Raw genomic sequence first — 27777 nt, forward strand, 5'->3', positions numbered from 1 at the left:
GGGGATCTATGCCTCCTTGCTTGGCACTGTGTAGACGTCCGTTGGCAGGGGCCAGGCTCATCGGGCCGTTGTGATCATCCGTACTGTGCTTGGCACTAAGGATAGCATCCTTTCCCTTTGTGTTGCTGCCTGGGCCTGCCTGCTGTTGTAGGGGCCATGTTTGTGTTGGGGGCCCGGGCAGCCCGGAGGCTGCCGTGTCCCTGCTGCGGCTGAAGAATAGACCGCCACGGACCGATCAATCCGCCAAGGGCGTATGGTGCGCAGCGGCCGGCAACGAAGGACCCCAGCCGCTAGGTCTCAGGCGGTCCGCTCGGGTCCTCCGGGGATGTTGGTGTGCCTCCCCTCTCGATGGGCTGGACCGCGCAGGGGGTCCGCGTCAGCCGGAGCCTCTGGCTTCTCCACCCCTGACACGGTGTGTGCCAGCTGCAAGTCCTGAGTTGCCGGCACACCAAGGGTTTCAAGGGGGGGGGGGGGGGGGAATGTTAGTGTTGGGATGCCGGGGTCAGGGATGTGGGTACTACCGGTGCCTCTCGCCTCGGGCCTGCGGGTGCTGCGTTGATTTATGCTCGGCCCCTCCTCCTCTCGGTGCTCAGCGCAGAGTCGCAGCCGCCATCTTTGGTCCCAGGGGGCCAAGATTCGGGTGCCGCGTTCTCGGGATGCCGGCTCCGTTTTTCCCCCAGAGTGTCATACGGGGGTGCAAGTTCGGTTGCTGCTGTCAGGTATATATCTATATATACTATTAAATAGGTCTAACCATATTCTTGAGGATCGTTAACAGGATCGGGGTTGGAGCACGGGAGAGACACGTCTTCAGTCCATGGACCTAGGCCACGCCCCCCCACCTGCTCCCATCACAGTCGCTGGGCTCCCTCATCCCACTCCTACCGAGTCCCTGGGTTCACCCCATCACACACCCTGGGCTCTCACCACCCTGCTCCCACCACTATCCTATAGTGCCCACCCATCCTGCTCCCACCACAGTCCCTGGGCTCCCTCCATCCTGTTTCCAACAAAGTGCCAGGGCCGGTGGCAGCTGGTTAATTTTTTAAGTGGAGGGGCATAACTATTTCCCCCAAAAATGCCATAGCGACCAAGTGCAGCGAGGGAGCCTGAACCAATCAAGTGGGATTCAGAGGGTTTTCCCCCTGTGATTTTTTTGTAAAATAATGGGTTAAAATGTTGCATTGTAGAGCATACTTTAAAAATAAATTGGTAACTAGCCAAACAGTTTGCAATTGGTGCTGGGGGGGCCAGAGGGCAGACATGACTTTTTACTGGACATCTATTATAGATGTCCAGTAAAAAGATACCATCCCTGTCCCCTGGGACACACTAGGCCTAACACAATCAACATGATTATGTGTGCATGCAAGGTTCTGGGGTGCCAAGGGGAAAGCATGGTATTTTTGACTGGACATCTGATAGAAATCCAGTAAAAAAATACCATCCCTGTCCCCCGGGCTCCACAGCGCCTCAGAAGAAGAGCTGATTTTGGCAGGTGGGTAGGGGGATTGTGCAACAAATGCATTTAGCCATTTTTAAAATGCCTTTGTTGTACAACCCTTCTTCCCCCCTCTATCCACCACTTGCCAAAATCAGCTCAACGGACCAAAACAAACTTACACACACATTCATACAGCAATCACTCTCATTCACACGAGCATCCATCACCATACACTCACTCATAACACAAGCATACACGCATCCAAACACATGTTTAAATAAAAAAGAAATGAACATAAACATACTTTCTGCATTGGCCTTCGTGTGGGATGCTGAAATGCCCTGCTCCAGGCTGCTCCAGGCTTCTCTGTCCGTATGTGCGAGGAGGCGCAGGAGCTCCCCCTCGCACATAGAGACATGCAGTGACCCAGCCAGCATTTCCAATGAGCTATGCAATGCTGGAGGAGTAAAACCCCAACTGAACTGAACAAGGGAAATAAGGTTTCTCTTTGACAGTTCAGCCAGCCCAGGAGCAATCCCTCAGCTGGAAAAAGCAGCCGAGGGAGTGCTCATTGTTTTACTGGGCTGGCTCCTTAGCTACTCCATACTGGTTGAGAGGCCACTGGGTGGGTGCCCCCTTGCCATTATGGATGAGCCGCCAGGCTCGGACTGGCCTATAGGGCAATGCCTGTACCAAAAATGCAAAATATAAGTGTGCGCCAGTCAAAATGGGCCACCTTTAAGGCCAATGTGGGTCAGTTTGATGAGTTACTTCACTATGCAGTTAGTAATTTTGACCATTGTTGCTGAACAAATATTCTTTAAATATTACAATTTACTCACATTTTAACGCAAAGCACCCCCTTGGGTGCTATTCAAACAGTGTGACTAAAGGAATGAATATCCATCTACAACTGAAGGCCACTTTTTCATGGGTGCCTGAGACAGTTTCATGCCTCAGCCCGAACAGGTGAGCTGTTCCTGCCCGTTTCTTCCAATCTAAAAAAACACTTCATGCTGAGCTCTCACGGCCCCCCAGGAATGCGGCCGCGGCCCCCTGCAATTATCACAATCATTTTTAAACCTAAAACACCATCCACAAGCTGTTTCTATCGCTAATTATCACTAATAGATGTTCACGCCAAGATAGTTGCCTCTCTTTTGGGTCGGGACTGATGTTGAAGTTGCCTGTGCCCCACAAAAGGCTACCACCGTGTTTCATACTGATTTAATTGTCTTTTAATAGTGTTTTTAGCCACTTATCTCAACATTCTTATATATTGTGCTGGTATTTCGTTGCATGCTGGATTCTATGGGGCAAAGTTCTTTTTACCAGTGTATTGCTTACCTTAAACACATTAAAGACGGTGGGGGACTAGCAAAGCGCTGATGCGAAGCCTGTTTGGCCTGTTCGGTCTGATCGACGGTCATCGCGACCAATTGCCAGAGAAAGTAGAACTGCCACAGTTAGTATTAAGAGGGAATGTTGGGGCGCTGCCATCTACTCTTTAAACACAGCGACTGGCTATTGCTTTGTTAAATACAATACGTTGTAACACATGCCTACTATATTGGGCAAATATGTTTACTTGTGAAATCCTGTTGAGGCTGAGGGATTCTCTGGGATTTATTAGCCTAAGTGCCCTGAATAAACTTAGACAGTTGGGCATAGATAAATCTAGGAACACATTGCACTCAATTGAAAGTGTCACTGGATATAATCATAACCTCGGTCTGCAAGGAGCATTAATTAACGCTAGGTCCGCTGTAAACAATGCAGTGGCTGTGAAAGACTTGATTATTTCATTGAACTTAGATTGCCTTTTTATTACGGAAATGTGGTTTCGGGCTAACTCAGTTTCACTGTTTTATTTACTTGTCCCTTCTGGCTTTTTGATAAAATTTGAAAACTGGGAGTTTAAAAAAGGGGGCGGGGTTGCTCTCATTTTTAAACCAACATACGCAATATTGAATATACAGGGTTTAAAATGGGATGAGCAATCACAGGTGTTTGCCTGCACCTTGTCTACCTCTGCAAAAGGGTCCATGCAGGTATTTCTATGTTCCCGACCGCCTGGCTCTATTGGTTATTTTTCTTGAAAAATGAGAACTGTATCTTGGCTCGGAAGCCTTACAATGCTCAAGACTGATGATCCCTGGGGATTTTAATGTCTGGTGTAATGCTCCCAAGCACACCGACTGGTCAAGGCTGAATGAAATACTGGCGGCTCACGATCTATCATTGTTAAGCACATCAGCCTCTCATAACGTAGGGCACTACCTGGACATAATCTTATCCAGGGGACTAAATATACCTCACCAGGAAAATCTGGCAGTTCCATGGTCAGACCATTTGGTTGTGCTATTCTCCATCTTTATCGACCATGTAGGCCCGTTGAACGTCATCCCGACAAATGCTATCTTCGCCCGTAGTAAGAAAGCTCTTGATGCTATAAGAGTACCTCAATTAACTGCAGAATTAATACCATTCTCTGATGAAAAGGATTGTGAAAAATATTAACAGACTAACATGACATATCTGAACAAGTGTTGCGACGTAAAGGCACCCTTGAAAGCAAAAAAACAAAGTAAAAACAAACATTGGTTTTCAGACTCTTTAAAAGACTAAAAGCAAAGGTATCACAAGAAAGAGATACATTTGGTTGAAAACCCAAGATATATCCTCTTCCCAAAACGCCAAATTGGCACTGACGGCATACAAACAGGAAATTGTAGTGGCGAAATCTCAGTTCCTTCAAAGAAATAGATTCCTCGAAGAACCGATCTAAGGAACTATTTGCCATAATTAAGAACTTTACATCACCTGCATGTGCATCATTTAGGCTACCTCCCTCTTGTACTCCGACAAATGAGTTCAATGTTTATTTAACGATAAAGTTAATTCCATTCGTATGAACATCGACTCACAAATTATCCCTGCACCAACTTCCAGCCAGAACCAGGACTCTTCAATAAAGCCCACTCCCGTAGTGTCTTATTTTTTATTCCTACTCGTCGATTCGGAAGATATCGAAGTTCTGATTTGAAAACCTAAACCAACCTATCAGGACTACGATCCTATTCCAGCTTATCTTGCAGGGCAGCACGCCCGGTCTCTCAAACATTTCTTGATGGAGTTTGTGAATGCAGCTCTAGCACAGAGAAATGTACCGCAAGAATTAAAGAAATCTTTTCTTACACCTCTGTCAAAAAAATCAACACTGCACCATCAGGTTCTGGCAAGTTTGTCCAATTGCCGGCTTGCCATGGCCCTCGAAGATTTTGGAAAAGAATCGCCATCACACAGCTGCAGAACTGTCTTGAAGAAAACTCCATTCTTGACAACTTCCAGTCTGGGTTTAGACCCGGTCACGGGACTGAGACAGCTCTGGTGGCTGCGTGGGATGATATTCAAGGGGCTGCTGACGAAGGTGATTTGAGCATGTTGATCATGCTCGATTTATCAGCGGCCTTTGATACGGTTGATTATTGGTCAACTGTTGATTAGGCTTTCAGAGGTTGCCCAGGACGTGCTCAAGTGGTTCTTCTCTTTCTTAGAAAATCCGACTGAAGTAGTTAAACTTGGATGTTTTTATTCTGATGACAGGTGGCCCAGAATGCCACTGTCAGACTGGTTTACAAACTCCCAAAAAAGGTTCCCATCTCCATGTATCGGAGGAAACTGCACTGGTTGCCTGTTTGGAAAAGGATCGAATGTAGACTACTGTTCCTAACACACAAGTGTATTCAAGGGGTTTACAGTGATAATTTCGACAACAAAAATGTCGAAAGTCAAAATATCAAAAAAAAAATGTCGAAAAAAAAAATGTCGACTTTTTTTTTCAATGCATTTTTTTTTTAAATGGGGGGTTCCCCCCAACCCCTCTTTTTTATTTAATTTTTTTAATTTTTCCCCTATTTTTTAACTCCCGAACCCCTAAAATAAATATATAATTAAAAAAAACGAAAGTCGACATTTTTTTTTTCGACATTTTTTTGTCGAAATTATGACCACCCACCTATTCAAGGAACGTCGCCTAGTTAACTGGTTTCAAAAATAAAGCTCCATCAGCCATCCCAAACTCAACTGGCAAAAATCTGTTGTCTGTTCCTTCTTCTCATTGCTTTTCTCGGGGTGATCAATGTTTCTCCTTTGGGCGCACTTGTCTTTGGAATGCACTTCCAGTAGAACTACGGGACACACCTTTTATCACTCTTTTCTGGAGAAATTTGAAAACATACTTGTTGATTCGTGTTCTCTGTGGTAATGTCTGAAGTGGGCAAAGGAATTTAATATCTGCGCCTACATGCAGGTATCTGCTTGGTTACGGAAGGATATGCACATTACAAATCCTAAATCAAACCAAACCAAATCAAACTATTTGCTGTGAGGTTATTACCGCATATGCCCTTTCTCATCCACCCGGATCAAGCAGAATTCTTCCTGGGCAGGTCTGCGTCCCTAAATTAACGAAGAATGTTTTGCATCCTCTCTGATAAACCCAAAAGCTCAGGCAGTTGTGGCCATGTTAAATGCAGAAAAAGCACTTAACTCGTTCTCATGGTGCTTCCTATTTGCAGGACTGAATGGTTTCAATTTTGGTTCATATTTTTAAGATGTGTGAAATTATCAGCCCTGATAGTTACCAATGGAGTTTTATCCTCAGCGATCCCTTTAGGGCATGGTATCCGCCAATTGGATATCTGAAGCCCTGGAAGTAATCTCATTGTATGCATTGTATGCGAAAGACATACTATTATGTATTCATTAACCGAACAATAATCTTAAACCCATGATGGCGGAAGTTGGAAACTCTGCGGCCCTCCCTGGGTTTAAAGTAAAATGGTCCGAATCATAGTTCTTCCCCCTTGCTGATAATACGATGCAGCCTAATCAAATGAGGTAGTTCCTTTGGTCTTCAGACAAAATATGCTACATGGCCATCACAGTTGCCCCGCGATTGTGGACAATTGTTTCATTTGAACTGCAGAGATTACTTAACAAGCCTCGATACCAAGTCTGAAGCTTGGGCTCTGTTAGCACTGTCGCCAAAGCAAGCATATTTATTTTTTGACAATGGTGACACTCCGAAAATTGATGGATTACATCACTAACGTATCGCTGTAGCCAGAAAGGGCTTTTTTTGTTGCATTGCAAAGTAAAATGACACATTTTGCGTGTGAATAACAAGAATTGATGTATAAAATGGGAAAACACAAGGCGCTTTCAACTTTGGTGGTGTTTTAGCACGAGACATTTGACTTAATTAATTGGTATCACAGGCCCGAATTTGCCCCACACCGGTATACGGATGGAACCTCTGCATGTTAAAATAGAGAAGAAAGGAGCGTACCCATTTGATACACTAAGATAAGCTCCAAAGTATGAAGACTCTTGCACTTTTAATCCAGTATATACTATGCGACAGGCCAAAATAGTACGACGCTTGAGAATTGACACACCCTGCGTTATGTTTTTTTCTAATATTTATGCTGTAGCCCATCACCACCGTAGTGGTCTTACAGTGCCTGGCCTTGTCTGAAAGCACCTCTCAAGACCATCATGGAACCACTCACCATCCAACTACATCTAGAGCCATGCTTCGTCGGTTCTAGATATTGCCATCACAATAAAACTCTGCTCTCGACCGAGCTTTACTCCAGTTCAATATATAGAGGAAAAATGTACTCTAAGAGATATGTACCAAAACGGGTAGCGTCTCTATTGAAGTATTTGAGGACAAAATAGGCTTTGATCCATTAATATTGTTACAATACAAACAAATGGGAGCAGAGTTTTGTCAACGATAGCCTCCATTTCCTAAGGAGTCAGATTCACATCCTTGAATAGAATTTATTTTGCATAAGGGACAAGAGTAGGCAGCTAGTATTATATCTGTATAAATACATACAGTAAAATAACAATCTAACCTACGCCATTTGTGTGAGTCGGATCTGGGAGCTGGTCTAGCAGATGATGCATGGTTACGATTCTGTTGATTAACTAAGGAAGTGTCTAACAACTCTCGTATTCGATTAATACAATTTTAAGTACTAAATAGATTATAATACACACCTACCAAAGTAGTAAAATTTGACACTCAAATGTCTACTGAATGCCCAAAAGTCCCCTTCTTTGGAGCAGACTTTTTACATATGATATGGTCCTGTCCCTGATTCACGGCCTTCAGGGGTTAAGTCGCGAATATTTTGTATACAATAATGAAAATACCAAATACTCCTTTATAATCCAAAAACCTCTTGGGAGATACTGGCAAAGTAACTAAATGTATTTGTAGATTTCTTTAATTTAGCTTGTTTAATGGCTACAATATCTGTGGTTCAAATTTTGGATGTCAACACGAGTGGCATTAAATAAGCAATGGATTAGAGACTGTATCAATGACCTGGAAGAGTCTTATGCTGGCATGTTGCACCCTTGACAAAGACCATTGGGTACATGGACCGAATTTAGTGAATATGTGCAATCTATATCCTAGCCTAACATCTTGGTGAAACATGCTGCTCAGATAATTTTGTGACTACTAGACTAAATGTCAATTTATGTTAATTGATAGTGACTTGAAATATGATTGAGACGTGCTATGTATCTCCAAGCTTTACTTTTAACGTCAATTGTATTATTGACTGTAAATAAAAGGTTAAAAAAGGGTGTTGGAGGCAGGAGCAGAAGTAAATGAGTGAAGAGCAGGGCTATCGCTGTCCTACCCACTCGAGTTAAGTAACTGTCAAGGAAATTAATACTAGGTGGCTCATGTTGCATGCCCCTTTAAATTTCACGGGCGGGTGGAACCGCCTACGTTTGAACTTAGGTGCAAACGGGTCCTCTCTGTATAATTCTTGTCATTTGCACTCGGGAGGTCTCAGGAGGATGGCTCAGGGGCAACGTGCTCGCCTTGGAAGCAAGACGACACAGTGCACCACTAGTTCGATCTCCGGGTTCTTGCTTAGAAACCTCTGGGTTTTATGTGCGTTATAAATAGCCTATCATATCATATCACTACAAATTACAAAAGGCAAGTGAAATAAGTAGGCTAAATCGCCTGATATACTGTGAAAATTGCAAAACAACACGGAGCACCACAGGTTCGATCTCCGGGTCCGCGCTTAGAAACCCCTGGGTATTAAGCATGTTATAAATAACCTATCATATCATATCACTACAAATTACAAAAGGCAAGTGAAATAAGTAGGCTAAATCGTCTGATATACTTGACTGTGAAAATTGAGCAAACGCTGCCATTTACGCTTTGCAGGTAGTGTTTACAACAGATTTCGATGGAATCTCCATGCTTTTTGCTGGTGTTAAAACAGATGGATTCCATAGGAATTCACAGCATTTACAACAGCATGAAAAGTGATTCTTGCATAAATGCTGTCGAATTTGTGGGGTGGATGGGGATGGCGGAAACAGTTATTCTGTTGCATGCTCTTGTTCAACTACACACATGCAATAAAATGTGGCATGGTGCAGAATGCATCTGTAAAATGTGTGCGCATGTATTATATGCTGCACAAGGTCCAGCATGACCCCCCAGGTATTTAGGGGGTCTTTCTAAAGTGAGTAGTGTGAAAAATAAAAGCGGCGGAAAATTGCGTTTAAGCTTTCATTTTCCATAGCTTTCTATATTACTGGGGTTTTGCCGGCTGTTGAATGGCCGTGTTATGCATTAAAGAGCCAGGGAGTAGAATAGCTCCAACAAGGATTACTGACATTTTTAGAGGTCCACCGTACCTAGTGTGCACTCTTAATAGCAAACCCATAGACAATCATTTTGAAATGGATGCTGGGTTGAAAGCAAGGCATATTGCTTTTACGCCTCCATTTAATGCACAAGCTCATTTTCAAGCAGCGACGAGGTGGAAGAGAGACATGGAGCCCAGATACAGTCTCTGCCGTGAATGCCTCCTCTGTCTCGTCTGGGTGTTTCCGTGGCACACCTGTATGAGATTTTCATGAAGGCGTGCAACAAATGGATTTCTATGGAATCCACCTTGGTTTTGTCAACACCAGGCGGATTCCATAGGAATCCATAAGCAGACACTGCCTGCAAAGCACATTTGCAGGCAGCGTTGACCTTTTCATGAATCGGAGGGAAAAATGAAAGAATGAAAGTGAGTTTGTGTAGAACTCCTTGTTCCTCACAGATGACCATGACCTCAGGTGAAGTTCAGTAACTTCTTTATTTAGTTCCAGTACATTATGATGGTCATATAATGTCAGGTACATCTGGGATCAGGGCAACATACACCTGCATCCTCCCAGGTAGGCTTACATCTCCCAACTGACCACATAGAACCCCAGTCACACATAAACATTCTAACCCTTAACACTCCATTGTCAATCAATACACTGACCAAAGGTTCCATTAGGATGCAGGATAATACCAAATCCCTACATATCTCCCTTCCTTAGGGACACAAAAACACAAGTAGATAACTTAACCATAATGGCTAATAACAACACGCACACAAACAACCCCATGTTCAATGCACTTGCCTCATCACTCCTAACTGAGAACATTCTGCTAGTCTCATTACATATTCCACAATAGTCCACACAGCCGTGGGACACAATTACAATCAATGCCCCTTCCTCTTTCTACCAAGTGAGGAAAAGGCACCCAACTGCACAAACATCCTTACTAAAACTTTTACAAATAGAGGCACCCATACCTCTCTTCCTAAACTTGACTTCATCGTCCCACAAAAGAACACACACACATCTCCCTCACACCCAACAATGCAAACCGGTATGTACCTAAATACACACCACCTCCAACTAGACTGAGTATCCCAGATACCCGGGTAACTACTTCACTTCTTGTGACACCATTACCCCTAAATTGCCCATGTTGAAAGTATTCCTAAATACAATACAGCTCCTATTAGGGAAAACCACACTTCATTCACACCAGCATCATACCAACATCAATAATAAAAATAATAATAATAATTTGGCATTTATATAGCGCTACAAACCCTCAGGTATCTGAGCGCTGCTTATTATTACCCACGGTGTGTGGTGCTCATTTATCGACCTCGGAAGGATGAAAGGCTGAGTTTGGCCCCGTCGGGATTCGAACCTGCGTTAGCAGACTCTGCACCGATGTCAAAGCGAGCGCTCTACTCGCTGTGCCACTTGACCGGCATGACATAGCATGACTCTACTATAGTCTTTGCTGTATCATCATGAAACTCTGAATGGTTTCTAAACCAAACAACCAAACAAAACTTTGTTTGACACTTAGCACTCTAAACTTTAGCATTAAATAAGGTCTTAATACATCTGCATTACAAAAGTCCCACCTGTGGAAATAAAACATTAGTGCACATAACTATACTTCAGATTCCACATGCCAAACTCTAGCAATGTTGTCAATGCAACCTATATTTCATTAAATGTCCATCTGTGGAAGGAAAAGCGTGTTAGTTAAACATGACCGTACCACAATTTTTCCCTTTGCATCATAACATTACCATGTATTTGTTGACAGAGGTAACAGAGGCCACGACTTTTACACACCATCCGTGCACACCTATCAAACATGCTAACTACCACTTGCAAGATACCTCTCATACCAATGTACCTACAACATAAATACCAAATAGCATTTCAGAAAACACTATTCCTACGCATATCTCAATCTCTTTCTACTAATATGCAACTTTAACCTACTTAATAAAACCTCACATTTGGATCACTTAATCCCTTGGTTGACTAATTACAAACACCCTTGAGACCTAAATCCAATCTAAAAAACTATAAACTTTGTTCTCTGCTCTTAAGCTTCAACAACTTCAATGAAGTACCCCTATTACAGGACAACCTATCACACAAGAAACTACACCTGACAACATACAGGTTCACGCTTTCATGCACTCACGCTGTCCAAATGCCATTCAGGCCTCACATGACAACAGATTCTGAATCAATAACTAATTATAACTACTTAACCAATTCAATGAAGGCAAGACCAAATTGCTTCCTTTACTTATGCTCGTGAAAGCATCATCTCTTAACTTAAAAATACCTCTGTTATTCATTCCGGCAATTAAGATCATTCACAACTTAAGCTTTTTTGAAAAAAATTCCAACGGGCGGAAATGCAGCCGCCCGCAACAGAAATGGATTTACCAATCCATCTGCCACATTTCCTTTTGTAAATATCACCTCCCGAAGCGTTCCTTTCCTGGTATGTTCATAATGCTGCTTTTCATTGCTGCCAGCCGCCTGCTATAAAATTGTACTCCCTTTGCCTCCTACCGCATCTCTCAGTTCTTAAGTAGGCTCCAAGCCCCTCAGGAACTACTGACAACATGCCCTCAAAGATCCTCATCACCTCATATAAGTGATAGCTCCTACATGCACCTCCTTAGCGCTGCTGCAAATGGGCCCTTGCCCCTCCAGGCACTACACATGTTGTCTTGGGCAATATTCTTTCATCTCTGCACATGGGCTCTAAGCCCCTAAGGTGCAGCCACGGGCTACAAGTCTCTTAGGTGCAGGTATGGGCTCCAAGCCCCCTCAAACGCTGGAATGGCCCCCCAGGACCCTCCTCTGCTCCAGGCGCTTTTCAACTTCGCCACCAATCTTCTATTTAACATATAGGCGCAGCTTAGGTTCCCAACCTCTATTGCTGCTGCCCCAACTCCAGGCCTCAAGCTGTACAACATCACTCCTCATTGTTTCTTTTCCCGGTGCAGCTTAGGCTCCAAGCCTCTCCTGTTGCTACTGCCTTGGGCTTATAGTCCTCAGTTGCACAGCATGCCTCCTCATTGCTTAATTTCCAGGCGCAGCTTAGGCTCCAAGCCTCTCCTGTTGCTACTGCCTTGGCTATATCCCTCAGCTGCCCAGCATGGCATCCTCATAATTTCCAGGCGTAACTAGACCCCAGGCCTCTTCAAATTGCTACTGCCATGGGCACCAAGCCCTCCATGCTGCAGCTAGTGGTCCCAGACCCCTTAAGCAATCAGTCTCTGGGCCCTCAGCCCCTCCTCAGTCTCTTGCTTTCCTCTTTCCCTGACCTGTCCTTCTAGTGACAGGCCAGCTGGCCCCTGGCTCTGGCGCAGCCCCTTACCTTCTGCCCCTGAGCTCCATGCGCTGGGCCCTTCTGCGCCTACAGTTTTAAGCGCTCGCCCTACCTGGGAGGTCTTCTTCTTGGGTTGGGGGGAGGTGTATGTGCCATCTTCAATGCTGTCCCCCCAGCACAGCCAGCATCCTCGTCGCCAATGTAGAACTCCTTGTTCCTCACAGATGACCATGACCTCAGGTGAAGTTCAGTAACTTCTTTATTTAGTTCCAGTACATTATGATGGTCATATAATGTCAGGTACATCTGGGTTCAGGGCAACATACACCTGCATCCTCCCAGGTAGGCTTACATCTCCCAACTGACCACATAGAACCCCAGTCACACATAAACATTCTAACCCTTAACCCTCCATTGTCAATCAATACACTGACCAAAGGTTACATTAGGATGCAGGATAATACCAAATCCCTACAGTTTGCCTTCCTATTACTCTTTTTCTCTCCCTTGCGTCTCGTGAATTATGTAAAATTGTATTCAGAGGACCACACAGCACCTAAGTGCTAATATTGGTGGCCTCCTGCATGCAATTTACACTTACTATAAAATGAGGCGGATACTGTGCGCGCTCAGTAATAAACCTTCAGATTTCCATAGAAGGGGAAGTTAACGTTCATTTGCACGTTTAATTTCGCTTAATGGTTCTTCCATCGACACAAAGTTTAGGTCTTTCATGATCCTTGAGACTTTATGAACCTTCCAAAAGCTTTTGCTTTTTCGTTGTCATCGAACAGATGTTAAAACGTAAACCTTTAAGGTCAGTCTCAGAAATTAGTGCAATTGAAAAAAAGCATTTAGAATGCACTCTTAATTTGCGCTCATTTTAGAAATGCGCAGGTCACTTTGTTCTCAAAAATAACCTGTTCTTTTCAGGGGGTGGGGCTGCACAGTAGCGCAAAGATGCGCTCACCAGAACCCGTGCGTACATTACTGTCAAACGTGCGCTTCCGACACTAATGTCGGACTGTCACCCAGCAACCACACCTTCTCTGAGATGCGAGCAAAAACCAAGCATCTACATGCCTGTTTGGAGGATGGAAATGCAAGTTTTATCTTAAGCCGTGGCTGTCGCACTTATAAACAAATGCGTGACAGGGTCAGAAAATGATCTGGTCATGTTGGGCGCATCCCCTGTTCAGAACAGACGCAGTGGGAAACGGAAATCATAATCAATGCGCCGCATTTATATGCCTTTAACTGTGCATCCTGTTTGTGAATTCAGGATGCGCTTTTAAATGCACAGAAACGCCATCTGATTTGTGAAAATGGATGAGAAAGGGAAGTGAATGGGTGCAGCTAAGATGCATTGAAGATGGTCAGCTGACTGACTGTTTCTGGGTGTCTGGGCGCATGTGCTCTCGCCTCTGTGTCGCCAGAGTCAGCACAGTGACCCAGGTCATCTAGGCTTTCATGTGGCATATGGTGCAAAGGGCTCGGTTTGGGCTCTAGCTTTATTTTCAGACCTGAGTAGGACCCATAGGCCTCAATCGCTATAGATTGCTGGTGCTCTCCACGCGCAGTGCTTTGGCCGCTTTTTCGAGTCGGCGCAGGGACAGCGACAAGGCTTCCTTGGGAGCAGGGGATCCTTGGGTGCTTGGAACTCAGCTGGTCTAACCAGCTCAAGGTAAACGAGTACCACGCTGAGATGGTAACTCGCATACCAGCCGCAGGGTTGCATTCCTTGCATAGTTATGGCCGCCACCCAGTCACTGGGGGAAGGCCGTCGCGCTCAGTCGTTAGTGCCTTCGCTCTGGATTCTCTCTGAAGCGAATACTGAGCTCCTAAATAGGATCACGATTCACAGGCAGGTTGTATCTGGTTTTGACAACTTTATTTAAAGGTAATGCAAGTGGTCTTGCATAGCACCCGTCTACCACAATTGGTTCCTCACTGCGCATGGCTTTGTAAGAAAAAAAAAAGGGGGTGAGGTTCATTAGTGGGAGAGTGGGAAATGCAGATGCGAAACCTGTGGCGTTGATGGGAGCAGGTCGGACGTACCCAGTTCTAGAGTGCCAATCTACTCTCTATGGGTTTGGCAGAGAAACGTGGGAGTATATTATCCAAGATCTGATGGACTACAGTGCTTTGGGTCTGGTTAGCCGCAGATGTGGCAAGAGTGCGACAGGGCTAAAGAGGAGAGCTTAGTCACAGCTTTGTTAGTATTGTGCTAACGGCTAGGCCTGTGGCAGCTGTCTGTGGGGCATTTATGTGTGTGTAGCTAGTAGGAGATTTTAGATGGATGTCGATTAATCGGGGGAAGGGGGAGCAGGCATCACTAGGCAAAACAACCTGCAACCCTGCATTTCTACCCTCGGATATTTGCCCTTTATCCCTCACCTTCCCAAGGGTGTAGCAGCCATGACCTTATATAGCTGGACCCGTGTCCCACTCATCTCTCACTCTTTAACCTGGTGCTATGTACACAAAGGGTCCCCTCTAGGGACTGCCCTGGGGACAGTAGGCAGTACCCCACTGGACTCAAAGAAAGGGTGACACCCACACAGTCCGCTGTACGAGGAGACTACCGAACCCAAGAATACTTAGTCTGTCAAAGCCACAGTCAGTGTTCACTTCCACGACCAGACCTCACACAAGAGCTCAGCAGAGAAACGAGCAAACAAGATCAGCGAAAATAAAGAGAATAGTTCAAGTCTTGAACCAGAAGGGCAAGATGGAACCTTCATTCTTACATTGGATCTGTCCACTATTTGCCCAAGTGGGGAAGCTAGGAGACAGTGATTGCCAAAGAGCTCGCAGTTTGGAATCATTTGAGTCAATTCTGGTAGGATCCCAATCTGTGGCTTGAAAGGCAAACCGCTAAACGCACCTCTGGTGGTAATCTCCATCTTGCCCGTTCTTGGAGGGTGTGACCTACAATCACATGCAAACGTTCACATTAGAACATGTACACAAAAAAGCAACATATGGAAAGATTCGAATTTATTATGCAAACCAGCTTTGTCCCAAATTACCAGACAATGGGCCTCATTCTGAGTCGGCCGGTCTAGTAAAAAAGTGCCAGTATTCATGGATAACGGCACTTACCGGAACGGCGTGCTACAGGTTTGCCGGTGGGGCACCTGGGTTACCTCCAGCTAAAAGGAGGTCAGGCAGGCACCCTACTGGCAAAAAAAGCCCTCATTACCGGCATTGTCATTGCCGGTAATGACGGCAAATCCCCTGGCTATTAACTCTGTCCCTCTGGCACTCGTCATCCGGCAGCAATGCTGCCAGACCGAGTGCCAGAAACGGTAACAGCCTTTGCCGGTTACCGGCAAGGTTGGAATGAGGCCCAATGTCCTTTCTAGAAAGGAACACATGCAACTGTAGCCTGGGGTTCAGTGAGCAATCAACTCGAGACCTATTTTGTCAAGACGTATACTCAGACATGAGTCCTTTGCTTGCATTGCGTAGAAAATCTATCTGTACACAGGCCACAATGGCAACACATTTATTGGGTAGCTTGTGTTCCCATGCAGGGGGACATGGCCATCCCTGTAGCCTGGCATAGTTAACTGGGTGGCTGTGAGATTGAGTCTTGGTCCCCAGACTCTTTCTCCCCAGAGGCCAAATTCCTGCTGGTCGCCTGGGAAGCCACTCTGCCTGCTGGGCTTGCAGTCATTGCTGAAATTCCAGTGTCAACCCACACCCCTGGCCAGGACCTGGAAGGAGTGGAAAAGGTAAATTCAGCTCCCACTGCTGCCCTTGGGTTCCCCTACTGGAGGTACTCCAGTGCCGGCCCCAGGTCTACCCGCGCCCTGGACTCTGAATCAAATGGGGATTTACTCTGCCACTGCCACTTGTAATCTGGCAGTAATTCCGCCGGCAGTAACGGTAATTCTGTTGGGCGGTATGCTAGTGGATTGACCACTGGAATACCGCCCAACTCGTAATGACCCCATTCTAGTAGTGAGTGACTCACTAATAGAAAGTCATCGACTGACACTTTGCATCGAGGCGCTGCAGATTAAGGGTGCCACCAGCTCACACAATGTAAAGTGTTGTATACATTGTGTGAGCTGGTGGCGCCCTTTATTTGCAGCACCCGTGTGCCACCGCACAACTTGATCGCCCTTGAGCCGGCTCTGAGGTACTCTTTGTACTTCCTGATGCGCATGCTGACCTACTTCGCTGCTCCAATCTAGGAATAACAGCAATGGATGAAATAAGAGTGCGTTGCGCTATGTCAATCTGCTGATTGATACCAGAGTCCAAGTGAGATTGATATGCGTTAGGTCTGTAAGAGAGGCAGCTCACCCAACACCAGAGCCAGATATGTGCTGCTTTGACTTCTGGGAATTCTAGGGAATGGGAGAGAATCCACTGAAAGCACTGGAATCCTAGAAAAATAGCATGATTTTGTGAAAGCAGTTTACACCCTCTGCGGGGCCAGCTGCTTGATTTGATACTTTTTTCTTGTATTTGATCACTGGCCTCACTGGTTCGTAATCAACTTAAAAAAAAAATCATACTGTACCTCGTACAGTTGGAAAGTGTGGTGCAGTGCAACACCTACATGATGTACAGAATTAGCACTTAATCAGAGTTGAGACATGTTTTAATTATTGAAACCACTAAAGTGTGGTATGAATAAATGTGGCTAACCTTAAAATACTGTAGAAGCAAAATGAGAACTTGCATGAGAGAAATTTGGCTTTACCTTGTAACCGACTGAGTAACACAGTCCGAGACACCATCTCCCAGCTGACAAATGGCCAAGCAGAGAAATCAAAATCCACTTGTAACCAACTACATGGCCATCGAAATTGATCGACCGGGGTGGAGAGGGCAATCCAGCCAAAGCCATTTGGTTAGTGTCTGTGTGCAAGCTCTACAGTGTGATGGCTTGGTCCCTAAGCCATTGGCTTTTCTGGCATGGTGACCAGTGGGGCAATCAGGCGGTGTGCCCTTCATTCATACAACACAAGCATTTGACAAATGCTTGTCTTTGTTCTTCTTGTAGGGGCAGTCGGGCTGAAGGATTGCCTTACACATCTAGCCCGCCTCCAGACCCAGCACTCATACCCTCTATACCCAAATTGGTACTGCATACTCTAAGCATAGTACTGGTGTCAGCTTTTTCCTCAGGGTGTTGCACACATTGATGATGGCATATGCTATACCATCAATTTCTTTGTTCTCTTTATAGTGGCAGTCAATTGGGAGAAGGACAATGGCAGACCACCAGACATTAACTCTATAAAGACTGTGTATCAATAACACTGGCAACCACTTACAGCACAAAGTTTGCTTTATCAAGCAGTTCACTGCTTGATAAAGCCAGTTCACAGAGGTCCAAGGAGGGTGTGCTTTGGACGGGGAGGGGCAGGTCGTGGATATAAATTACCATCGGCCGATGCGTCACTGTAGGCAATAAATTGGTGGGTAAATAACTAAAATACACCCACACATCCAGTCTCCCTCCTAGCTGTTCCAGTGCAGTAGTTTCGGCTTGTAAGTGCCCCCTATTAGCCCAAACGAAAAATGCTTGTTTAAAGATAACATTTGAGTTACATTTTTATTATTTGTTTTTTAGGATGTTGCTATAACCTCCATAAGGGACTTGATAACCAGTGGTGATGCTCTCTATCGCCCATCGTGGGTAAAACGTGGCATTCGATCAAGAAACGTTATTGAAAGAAACAATAGCTTTGCTGAAATCCTAGAACTAGGTGCAAGACTAAATGTAGGTTTTCTAACCACAACGTAATCCTTGCTTCTGACTTGATGTCTGATGGGGAACGTAACATTACTTGAAAAAAAAAAGTTGATTAAACAGGAGCATTGCGGTTTAAACAGAACATGTGTAAAGTCATTGCAAACAATTGTACAAAGCCAATTTGCTCACTATTGTATTTAAAACAAGAATTAACAGGAACTGTGTCCTGGTGGTTAAGCAGCAGCCAGGCTCCCAGGAGAAATGGGTTAAAATTCTGCATTTGTCTTATCACTTATGTGTTTGTGTCCAATAAAACAGTGACTATTTAAATTATTGAAATAAATTGTTAAACATAATATTTTGCTTGCTTTTCTGGCTGCCATTCTTTAGAAGAAGTGTGACTTGTCGCAGAAGCTATTATCATTTAGCACTTCCCTCCTATCCCTTCCTTTTCATAACAGTGAGCTATCTTTTCAGGTGAGCCCATGGGGCATTCTTGTTCTATCTGCCAGTACAGGAATGCCTCATGGAATTACCTGGATGCTTGGAGTGGTCCAAAAAATATCAAAAACCACCTATCAGATCACCATGATCTTTTTATCAAAAATCAGGAACATAGGAACACATATTTCAAAAAGAGTCAATGGCAATTGGGATCATCCATGGTGCCAGCATCAGCCAATTAAGAATAAGATGTGTTCATAGGTGGTGAGCTGATTTGCTTTGGTGGAAATGTAAAAATATTCCCCTATACAGCTCAGTCAAAATAATAGTTCTGCTCAAAAGCCAATAGACAGAGTCTTTTTGGGACTCAAATGCCTCAAAAAAACCCAAAATCCAATTTAGTGCCTTCCATAAGGTAGGTAAGAAAACTTGAGGGACTTGCCTCCCTCCCTACTTCCTAGACGATAATGGCCCCAGGGCTCTCTGTCTGGATGGTCCTCCCAGTCTTCCGTCCGCCTCCTGTCTTCGTCTGTCAACTCCGTCACAGTTACTCCCCTGCCCTGCCTTCCAAAGTCAGCCCGTTTATACTTTTGAGGGCATAAGCTGTCAACTCCGCTTATTAGCAAAATATCTAACAAAAGCAAAAAGCTGTTTAGATCATCGACCCAAAAAGCTTTTTAGCTCACCGGCCCAGTTCAGCATCTTTTCAGAGAAGTAAAATGTTTGTTGGAGTTGAGAGCAAGGCCATTGCGGACTGCCGAAACCTTTTCCCTAGTCATACGAGCCGCTGTCATATCGCACGCAACTACAAGCTTTGCAGTAAGTACTGTAGTTCTTGTAGTTCTTCCAATTTTGCAATTTCAGTTTTATTTACTATAACCAAGGCACTTGTAACACCTCCCAAAAAATCGGGAATATAGCCAGTGACTTGGTTTACGCAATGTACCCGCAAGTACCATAATAGAGATAAGGTCTGGCGTGGAGCCCAGAAATACAAACCCATTGTAATCTTCTGCATTTAATTGTGAATGCTATTTATTTCCTGAACATATCAAATGCATTACATTAGGTGCCCATGTTAATGACTACATGGCTGGGAATTACGCTCCGACAGTATACCCCAAGCATGGTTAAAACTAAAAATACATAAAGTATTGGGTCACCTTACTGCAGCATTCTTTTCACAGTTTACTGTCCATGTAAAAAGGAGTTGGAAGGAGTATATGGGGTCTCGCGTGGTAAAAGAAAGTCCTAAAAAATGGCGCGGCAGAGCAGCAAACAAAGAAGGCAGGGAGCCAATGTAACAGTGGGCAGAGAGCTAAACTGGGAAAAGAATAGCGTGTTAAAATGATACCACTTGCTTGTTAAAATGAATGAGCATTGATGATGCAAATCCTTAATATGAACCAATCTGGAATACTACTCTGTAACCCCAATATAAAAATTATCAAACAGTCAGTTCAGTCTCTGGAGAAATTGACATTTCCAAATATTCTGTGATTTCATGTTTGTGAGGTTCGGTCAATTGTAGCTAAAGTTATGGGCAATTAGAAACGTGAATTGGCCAACGGAATGCTTGCCTTATCATAATTGTGCACTCTTGGATAGTAATGCACTTTCTAATGATATGAAACAAACACTTGCATATGACAGTGTTGCCATACAGTGTACATAGACTGATTATAATCCTTCCCTGATGCTGAAGGATTCCTGAAGACGATCAAGGGAAAACCAAAGGAGGATGAGACCAGCACTGTTCATTGGGTTATTTAGTATTAAACTCGATCTAAATGCTTTTTTGTACTTGCGGCCAGTGTAGTTGAAGATGATTGGTTGTCGCATCCACGCTGGGAGACAGTCATGGGTGGTAGCATTACGCTGTATAAATCAACATAACATAACTTGCTAAAACCATTCTTTTTTTTTTTTTGATTGGTTGCTTCTTCTTGGAATATTTCCAGATAAGCCGATGCAACTGAACCAGGCTCTGTTCATGCTTGGGGGACAAAGTGGCTACGTGCTGCAACCGGACATCATGCGGGACGATCTGTTTGACCCCTTTGATAAGAACAGCTTGAAGATAGTGGAACCCATTACGATGCAACTCCAGGTAAGTGAAGCTCTGCATTGCATATCATTTGCTTTGTATTCATTTAACTCTACTTCTTATACTTGGAAATACTATACTTCCATGGCCTGGGGGAATGACCAAAAAGATTAACAAGAAGAGGCAGATTGTGAAAAGGTACAGAAACATTTGGATAGCTTGCAATGAGTGATTCATGCTTATGTCTACATTTAAATTACCCAATTTGCTGATGTAAAACAGACATGATAACACTCTGAATGATCCTGTAGGTCGCTGTTACGCCTCACCCTGGCGTGTTGTGGTGCATTGCGGTGCAAATATCTCAGAAACGGTGCCTTGAAACGTGGTTTTCGAGGTCCCATAGGAACCTAAAGTTTTTTTCCGCGTCGGGAACGGTTGCGAAACAACATTTTTTGTTTCTCTTCTCAGTGAACATGGTTTACGGCTTTGTCGGCAGGCACCATCTTGCAAAAATACTCTGGAAAAGTAATTTCACCGGATGCAGGAAAACATTTTGTTTCCCTTTCCAGTGAACATGGTTTACGGCTTTGTCGGCAGGCATCATAGTAATTTCATCTGATACAGCAACAATTTGGAACCTTCTGGAATGCACCTTGCTTTCACCTTCGCCTCTCAGTTCCACTGGCCTCTCATACATGTTTTGTTACCTTTCCTGGAGAACATGGTTTACAGCTTTGTCGGCAGGCCACAACCCCACACATCATGTAGCCAATAATGTCCAAAAGGTCCCAACAGGTAACTATACAAAATGAGGTGCAGATTGGTGAAATGGTGTGGAATTGTATAAGGAAAAACGTTTCACCAAACCACAAACCAATTTTAACTTTTGGTGAAATCCAGGAAAAGGGATGGGGTGCCCAAATGTCATTAAGCCAGTAATGTCCGGAGGGTCCTAACAGGTAAGTATGCACAATTTGGTGCAGATTGGTGAAACGGTGTGGAATTATATAAGGAACAATGCTTCGCCAAGCGGCAAACCCACAAATCCTGCCACAGACCCACAGACAAACTTTTACTTTGATTATATATAGATGTGTAAATTACATTTGTTGGGCCTGCCCATAGAGGCGTATGTGAGTCCCAAAAATAAAGAGCATTTTCACCAAAGTCCCTACACACCGCCTGTCTGGAGCCAAGTATTTTCAGATAAGTAAGTATCCCATGTCCTGCACTTACTCCTCCTCCCCTTTTCACCAGCACTTTACCCCTTTCCTCTTCCCTGCACTTGCACAATCTCAATGTCACTGGGCCTACTAAGATCGTTGTCTTGTCCCCCCCTTACCCTCCCCAAATATCATATAATATATATAAAAAGCCCAAAAAATATTTTTACTTTTACTTGTGTCAAATACCTGTGACTAAAGGGGCCCATCCTCTTTTGTAAATAAACAAATAGGCCTTGGCATTTAATTGTTAATGGAGGTACACCCTCATTAACCCAACCAGCCTCTGTCCCCTACTTGGTAAGCCCAGTTTACATAACCAACCAAAACTTCTTTGAATCATGCATATTTCACACATATATTTTCTTCAGCTTTTTCTGTTGAAGGTATTTTTGCCTCCTCGCCTATCTTCCTTGTCACAGCCCTTAAATAATGAAGAAAATCAACTCCTGTCACAGGAATTCACTGCCATCTTTAAAAAAATGTAATAGAAAGGGAGGAAAGACTAAACACATTTAAAGGCATGGTCTAGTAAAAAATTTTATTTAAAAAATAGATAGGCAACATAAAAAAAATACTAGCATTCTCTTTTTTAAAACTTCCTATGTAAAATTTTGAGCTATTCAAGCCCAAAATTCGCAAAAGCAAGCACATGGGCGCATCCATTTTGTGACATGGATGCCCTCCTGTGCTGGCTTTTGCGGCACTAATGAAGGAAAAGCCAGCCAGCTGTAGTAAACAAAAGCTACCGCTGGGTAGCTTTCCCTTCATTAGTGCTGTACGCGGAGGACGGGGACCGGAGACCAGAGCAGGAAAGCTGCAGCTGAATCTCGGTAAGTGCTATTTTTTTTTTTTTTTAAATAAGCACTAGCTGCATTTATTTTTCTAAGTTTTGCTGGAGGAGCCCGGAAAACTTAGAAATAAAACCGCAGCTTTAAAAACGTTGTATTTATGTTTGCGGTCGCTTTTGCAGCGGCCGCAAACATAAATACAACGTTATTGTGTTGGAAAACGCTGCGGTTTTTCTTTCCAAGTTTCTCAGGCTCCTCCGGCTCGGAGGAGCCTGAGAAACTCGGAAAGAAAAACCACGTTTTCCAACACAACCGCGTTGTGTTTCTGCCTTCTGTGGCTATCACTTTGGGTCTCCGGTGGGAACTGCTAAATGCTGCGTTGTTTCTGCCTAAATCTGCTTTCCCATTTGGGGCTCTCGGGCTCCCCGTAGCCTGAGAGCCCCAAATGGGAAAGCAGATTCAGGCAGAAACAAATCGGTTGTTTTCCGCAATGCAGAAGCCCGAGAGCCCCAAATGGGAAAGCAGATTCAGGCAGAAACAACACGGTTGTTTTCCGCAATGCCACGTTGTTTCTGCCTGAATCTGCTTTCCCATTTGGGGCTCTCGGGCTCCCCGTTTTCCGCAATGCTTCGTTGTTTCTGCCTGAATCTGCTTTCCCATTTGGGGCTCTCGGGCTCCCTGTGGGGAGCCCGAGAGCCCCAAATGGGAAAGCAGATTCAGGCAGAAACACAATGCGGTTGTGTTGGAAAACGCTGCGGTTTTTCTTTCCGAGTTTCTCAGGCTCCTCCAAGCCGGAGGAGCCTGAGAAACTTGGAAAGAAAAACCGCAGCGTTTTCCAACACAATAACATTGTATTTATGTTTGCGGTCGCTTCAAAAGCGACCGTAAACATAAATACAACGTTTTTAAAGCTGCAGTTTTATTTCTAAGTTTTCCGGGCTCCTCCAGCCCGGAAAACTTAGAAAAAAAAACGCAGCTAGTGCTTATTTTAAAAAAATAAATAAATAGCACTTACCGAGATTCAGCTGCAGCTTTCCTGCTCTGGTCTCCGGTCCCCGTCCTCCGCGTACAGCACTAATGAAGGGAAAGCCACCCAGCGGTAGCTTTTGTTTAGTACAGCTGGCTGGCTTTTCCTTCATTAGTCCCGCAAAAGCAAAAGCCAGCACAGGAGGGCATCCATTTCACAAAATGGATGCGCCCATGTGCTTGCTTTTGCGAATTTTGAGCTTGAATCGCTCAAAATTTTACATAGGAGGTTTTAAAAAAGAGAATGCTAGTATTTTTTTTTATGTTGCCTATCTATTTTTTAAATAAAATGTTTTACTAGACCATGCCTTTAAAACTCCTCCTCCTATGGTTTTAAGAGTATACTTATCTACAGATTGCCTGTTTTTGTCCCAGCCCAATTACAACCAGGGTGTGTGGTTGGGTAACTATTAAGGACTGGGATGAGGCAATCAAGGTTGAGAGTGATGAATGTTGCCAGGAAAAATGTCTGTGAATCATGGTTCATAGTGCGATGACTAAGAAAAAAAAGGGGTTTGTCCCGACGGGAATATCTATGTAGTGTAACAGTGGAATGAGTCAATGTAGACTGTCTCAATGGATGACTGCGCAGGGGGACACTGTGTTAATGAGTTACACCTAGTGTAGTGTCTCGTTTTAACTCTCTGAAAGAAGAGCTAGAACCGTATGTTAATGATTAACACCTGGTGTGATGTCCTCATATTAGCCCTCAGAAACAAAGGAGCTACAACACACTGCGCTGAGTCCTTAGCATTTGTGCAGGTTTCATATTTATTCTTTGTAGTAAACAATAAACTAATGATAGCAAATTCTATATATACATATTAATGCAAAAAATCATAAAAAAGGCCTGAAACATTCAAAGCAAATTATTAGCAAAAAGCAGATTGTACAGCGCGGTCTGCACATTTAGTTAGGCAGCATATTCTGACCAAGACCGAGTCTGTAGACAACATAAAGGGCCTCATCACGAGATGGGCGTTATCCCAGCAGTATTGCCGTCGGGATACCACCTGCGCTAATAGCACTACCGCCAACGGTCCGACGCTATAAGCTTTGGCAGTTGGCGGTTTGGCAGAATGGTCCTTCCCCATTGGGCCCATTCGGGAATTTCCCATTCCCCATTAGACCCAAGGTGGAATTTTTGGTGTGATTACCATCTGCTTTATTACCGTGTGGTAATAGTGCTGAAAATCAGCAAATTCCCAGCGGATTTCCCCTGGGGGTAAATACTGCCAAACCTGTGATTTGGCAGACCCTTAAATGCGGCACTAATACCGTTACCGCCGCATTTAGAGGTTACCACCCAACTCGTGATGACCCCGAAAGGCTCTTGTTAAATCTATGAAGGTTTGCAACGCGTGCAGGGGGAGACTGTTCTTTTGGCTGAAATCGGTACAATAAGGAATTGATGTATTATTCAAAAGAATATTGGGTTATTTAACAGGTTTCAGTGTCAGTTAGGTCAACTTGGGGTTGTAGTGTGATGACTGGCAATGGATAATTTCTATAATTTAACATGTTGCCATGGAGCAATATTGAACCACTGTGAATTCACTGCCTCAGTATGATTTCTTTCGCCTTTCACATTCACTATAAATTGTTCTTTGCAATTGTTTTTTGAAAATTTGTATCAGAACCCCATCACGGCAACACTGGTAATTAACACAAATGTTTGTGTTGTTACAATTGGTCTGAAAATAATACTTGGTGTAAAACTATATTTTCATTCTAAAGGATTTCTCCCTATTTGAGACCAGAGGATCTCCCACCAAAGCATTTGAGAATACACACTACTCATCTGTCCATAGGGAGTTCTCTAGGCTAGATATGTTTCTAATTTCCAATAGATTTATCCCTAAATCGATTGAAATCTCTATTTGCACAAGGGTTCTCACTGACCATGCATCAGTGCCTCTTATTCTTGACACGGACAGTCACCTCTCTCACCCGCAGAGCATGGCAATTCAAAGATGGCCTACTGCAGGATGCTGTGATATTCTGTCATATTAATGACACCTTGGAAAATTACTTTAGGGAGAACGATCTAGAGAATTTCGATCAGGCAGTGCAGTGGGATGCAGCTATTGCAATCCTGAGAGGAGAGAAAAAAGTAAAAAGGCTGCATTGGTCACAGCTCGCAGACAACAGAGAGTGGCTGTTGAACAAGACGTTAGGCGATGCAGAATAGACCACAAACAAAGGGGCTCCTTGAAAAGCTTAAGGGAACAAATAATAGCAAGGAATACATTTGAAGCTCATTTGGTGGATAACCCAACTCAATCGTTGATGCACACTAAACAATTTTATTACACCAAAGGTAACAAAGCTAATAAGATCCGGGGAGCCAAATTACGCAATCTTTCAACCAGAATCACATCACTGATCTCAAAAACGATTCCCATATAATAATCACTTTGGAAGAAGGGAAGAAAGACATCCTCGGAAAGTATTTTTCATGATTTGATTTTGGAATCCTGATGAGCCTTTAGAGCGTGGAATCCTACCTGGCATTGCTGGATCTTCCCAAAATTCTAAATACTGAGAGGTGATAGAGGTGGCTATCACAAACCTCCCAACAGCCAAGACTGCAGCCCCAGATGGATTCTTCATTCCGGTTATAAAGCTTTCAAAGCTACACTAATCATTGGCTTCAAGATCGATACACAGAAATCTTTGGGGTTGAATGATAGAGACCCTGGAGTTACTAAAACAATTACACACAATCACAATACACGTGGTCGAAAGACCCTTCCCACTTTCTGGGAGTTAGGCTCATCTCACATTACAATACCTTATCACAAGCTGTTATCCCAGAGTTATGGAACTCATCCATGGACCAATTTAGCAAATGGGACTTGTAGGAAATCACATGGCTGTGTCGTATTACAGCCGTCCAAGTGACCCTTATCCCGAAACTCCTATACATATTTAGAACTTTACAAATCCCCATTCCAAACAAAGCATAAAAAGGACAACTTTTTAGTTTATTTGGACAGGTAAAATCCCAAGAATCTCAAATGGGACTTTCAGGAAGTCACATGGTTGTGTCATATTACAGCCATCAAAATAACCCTCATCCAGAAACTCCTATACATATTTAGAATTTTATAAATCGCCATTCCTCACAAAGCAGGAAAATGACAACTTTTTAGATAATTTGGACAGGTAAAATCCCAAGAATATCCTGCAAAATACTCATGAGAGCTAACTTTTTGGGATGACTAAGGGCTCCTTGTATTAATCACTAACTAATCGCTGCTCAAATTAGCTATGTAACAAAGCCTGGACAAAACGAATTTCCAATACATGGCCTGCATTCGAACAGGGCGCCGCCACAATCCCCCATCATACCTCCTATTTATCCCCAAAGAATCGCAAAATCTATACAGATTATTACTACGTCCATGGGGACACTGGGTAAAGAAGCGGTAGGCTCTTGGAAATAACGCTGGGCTTCACATTTAAACCGGAGTTGACCCCGGACAGGGAACCATCAACGTTTAATAATTGGGTTAGAAAGGGCCCTATTGTGATGGGTTAATTACACCAAGAGAACTCCCCATGCGCATTTATGGAATGCAAAAATAATTCTCCCAGAATTGGAAAGGATTTGCTTGTCCAATTCAGCCACTGGTTAGCCAATAGAGAAGTGCACGTGGCGGAACCAGGACCCTAAAGTTTATAAAAACCATAATCTCTGAATGATCCTCACATCAGATAGTCTTGAGATGTTACCAACTGCTAGATTCAGGTGAGCCTGATTAGGTATTACCATATATGGACGCATGGAAGAGGGACTTGCAGGGGGTTCCTATTTCAGCAGAGACATGGTTACACATATGGGAAAGGACCAAAAGAAGAAGTCACTATCAAAGAATGCACTTATAAACTATGTGTTTCCGTTGGCATATTATCAAAGCAAGCTACATAAGATTTATCCCAGGGTCTCTACGGTGTGTTGGAGAGGATGCGGCCACATTGGAAATATGGGGCAACTTTGGTGGGGATGCCCGATTATTAAAAG

At 43.9% G+C, this 27777-nt stretch overlaps 1 protein-coding gene across 1 annotated transcript in view; it reads left to right on the top strand.

Annotated features, from left to right (window-relative positions):
• The window catches only part of LOC138497983 (1-phosphatidylinositol 4,5-bisphosphate phosphodiesterase gamma-1-like), a 738955-nt gene that overhangs the window by 663261 nt on the left and 47917 nt on the right, over positions 1–27777 (top strand). The window contains exon 28 of the mRNA XM_069621756.1: positions 20622–20770. Within this exon, the coding sequence (XP_069477857.1) occupies positions 20622–20770 (149 nt within the window). The remainder of the gene's footprint in view (positions 1–20621; positions 20771–27777) is intronic.

This window comes from Ambystoma mexicanum, chromosome 5q (genome assembly GCF_040938575.1).
Source record: "Ambystoma mexicanum isolate Mex_15411 chromosome 5q, UKY_AmexF1_1, whole genome shotgun sequence".
Taxonomy (NCBI): domain Eukaryota; kingdom Metazoa; phylum Chordata; class Amphibia; order Caudata; family Ambystomatidae; genus Ambystoma; species Ambystoma mexicanum.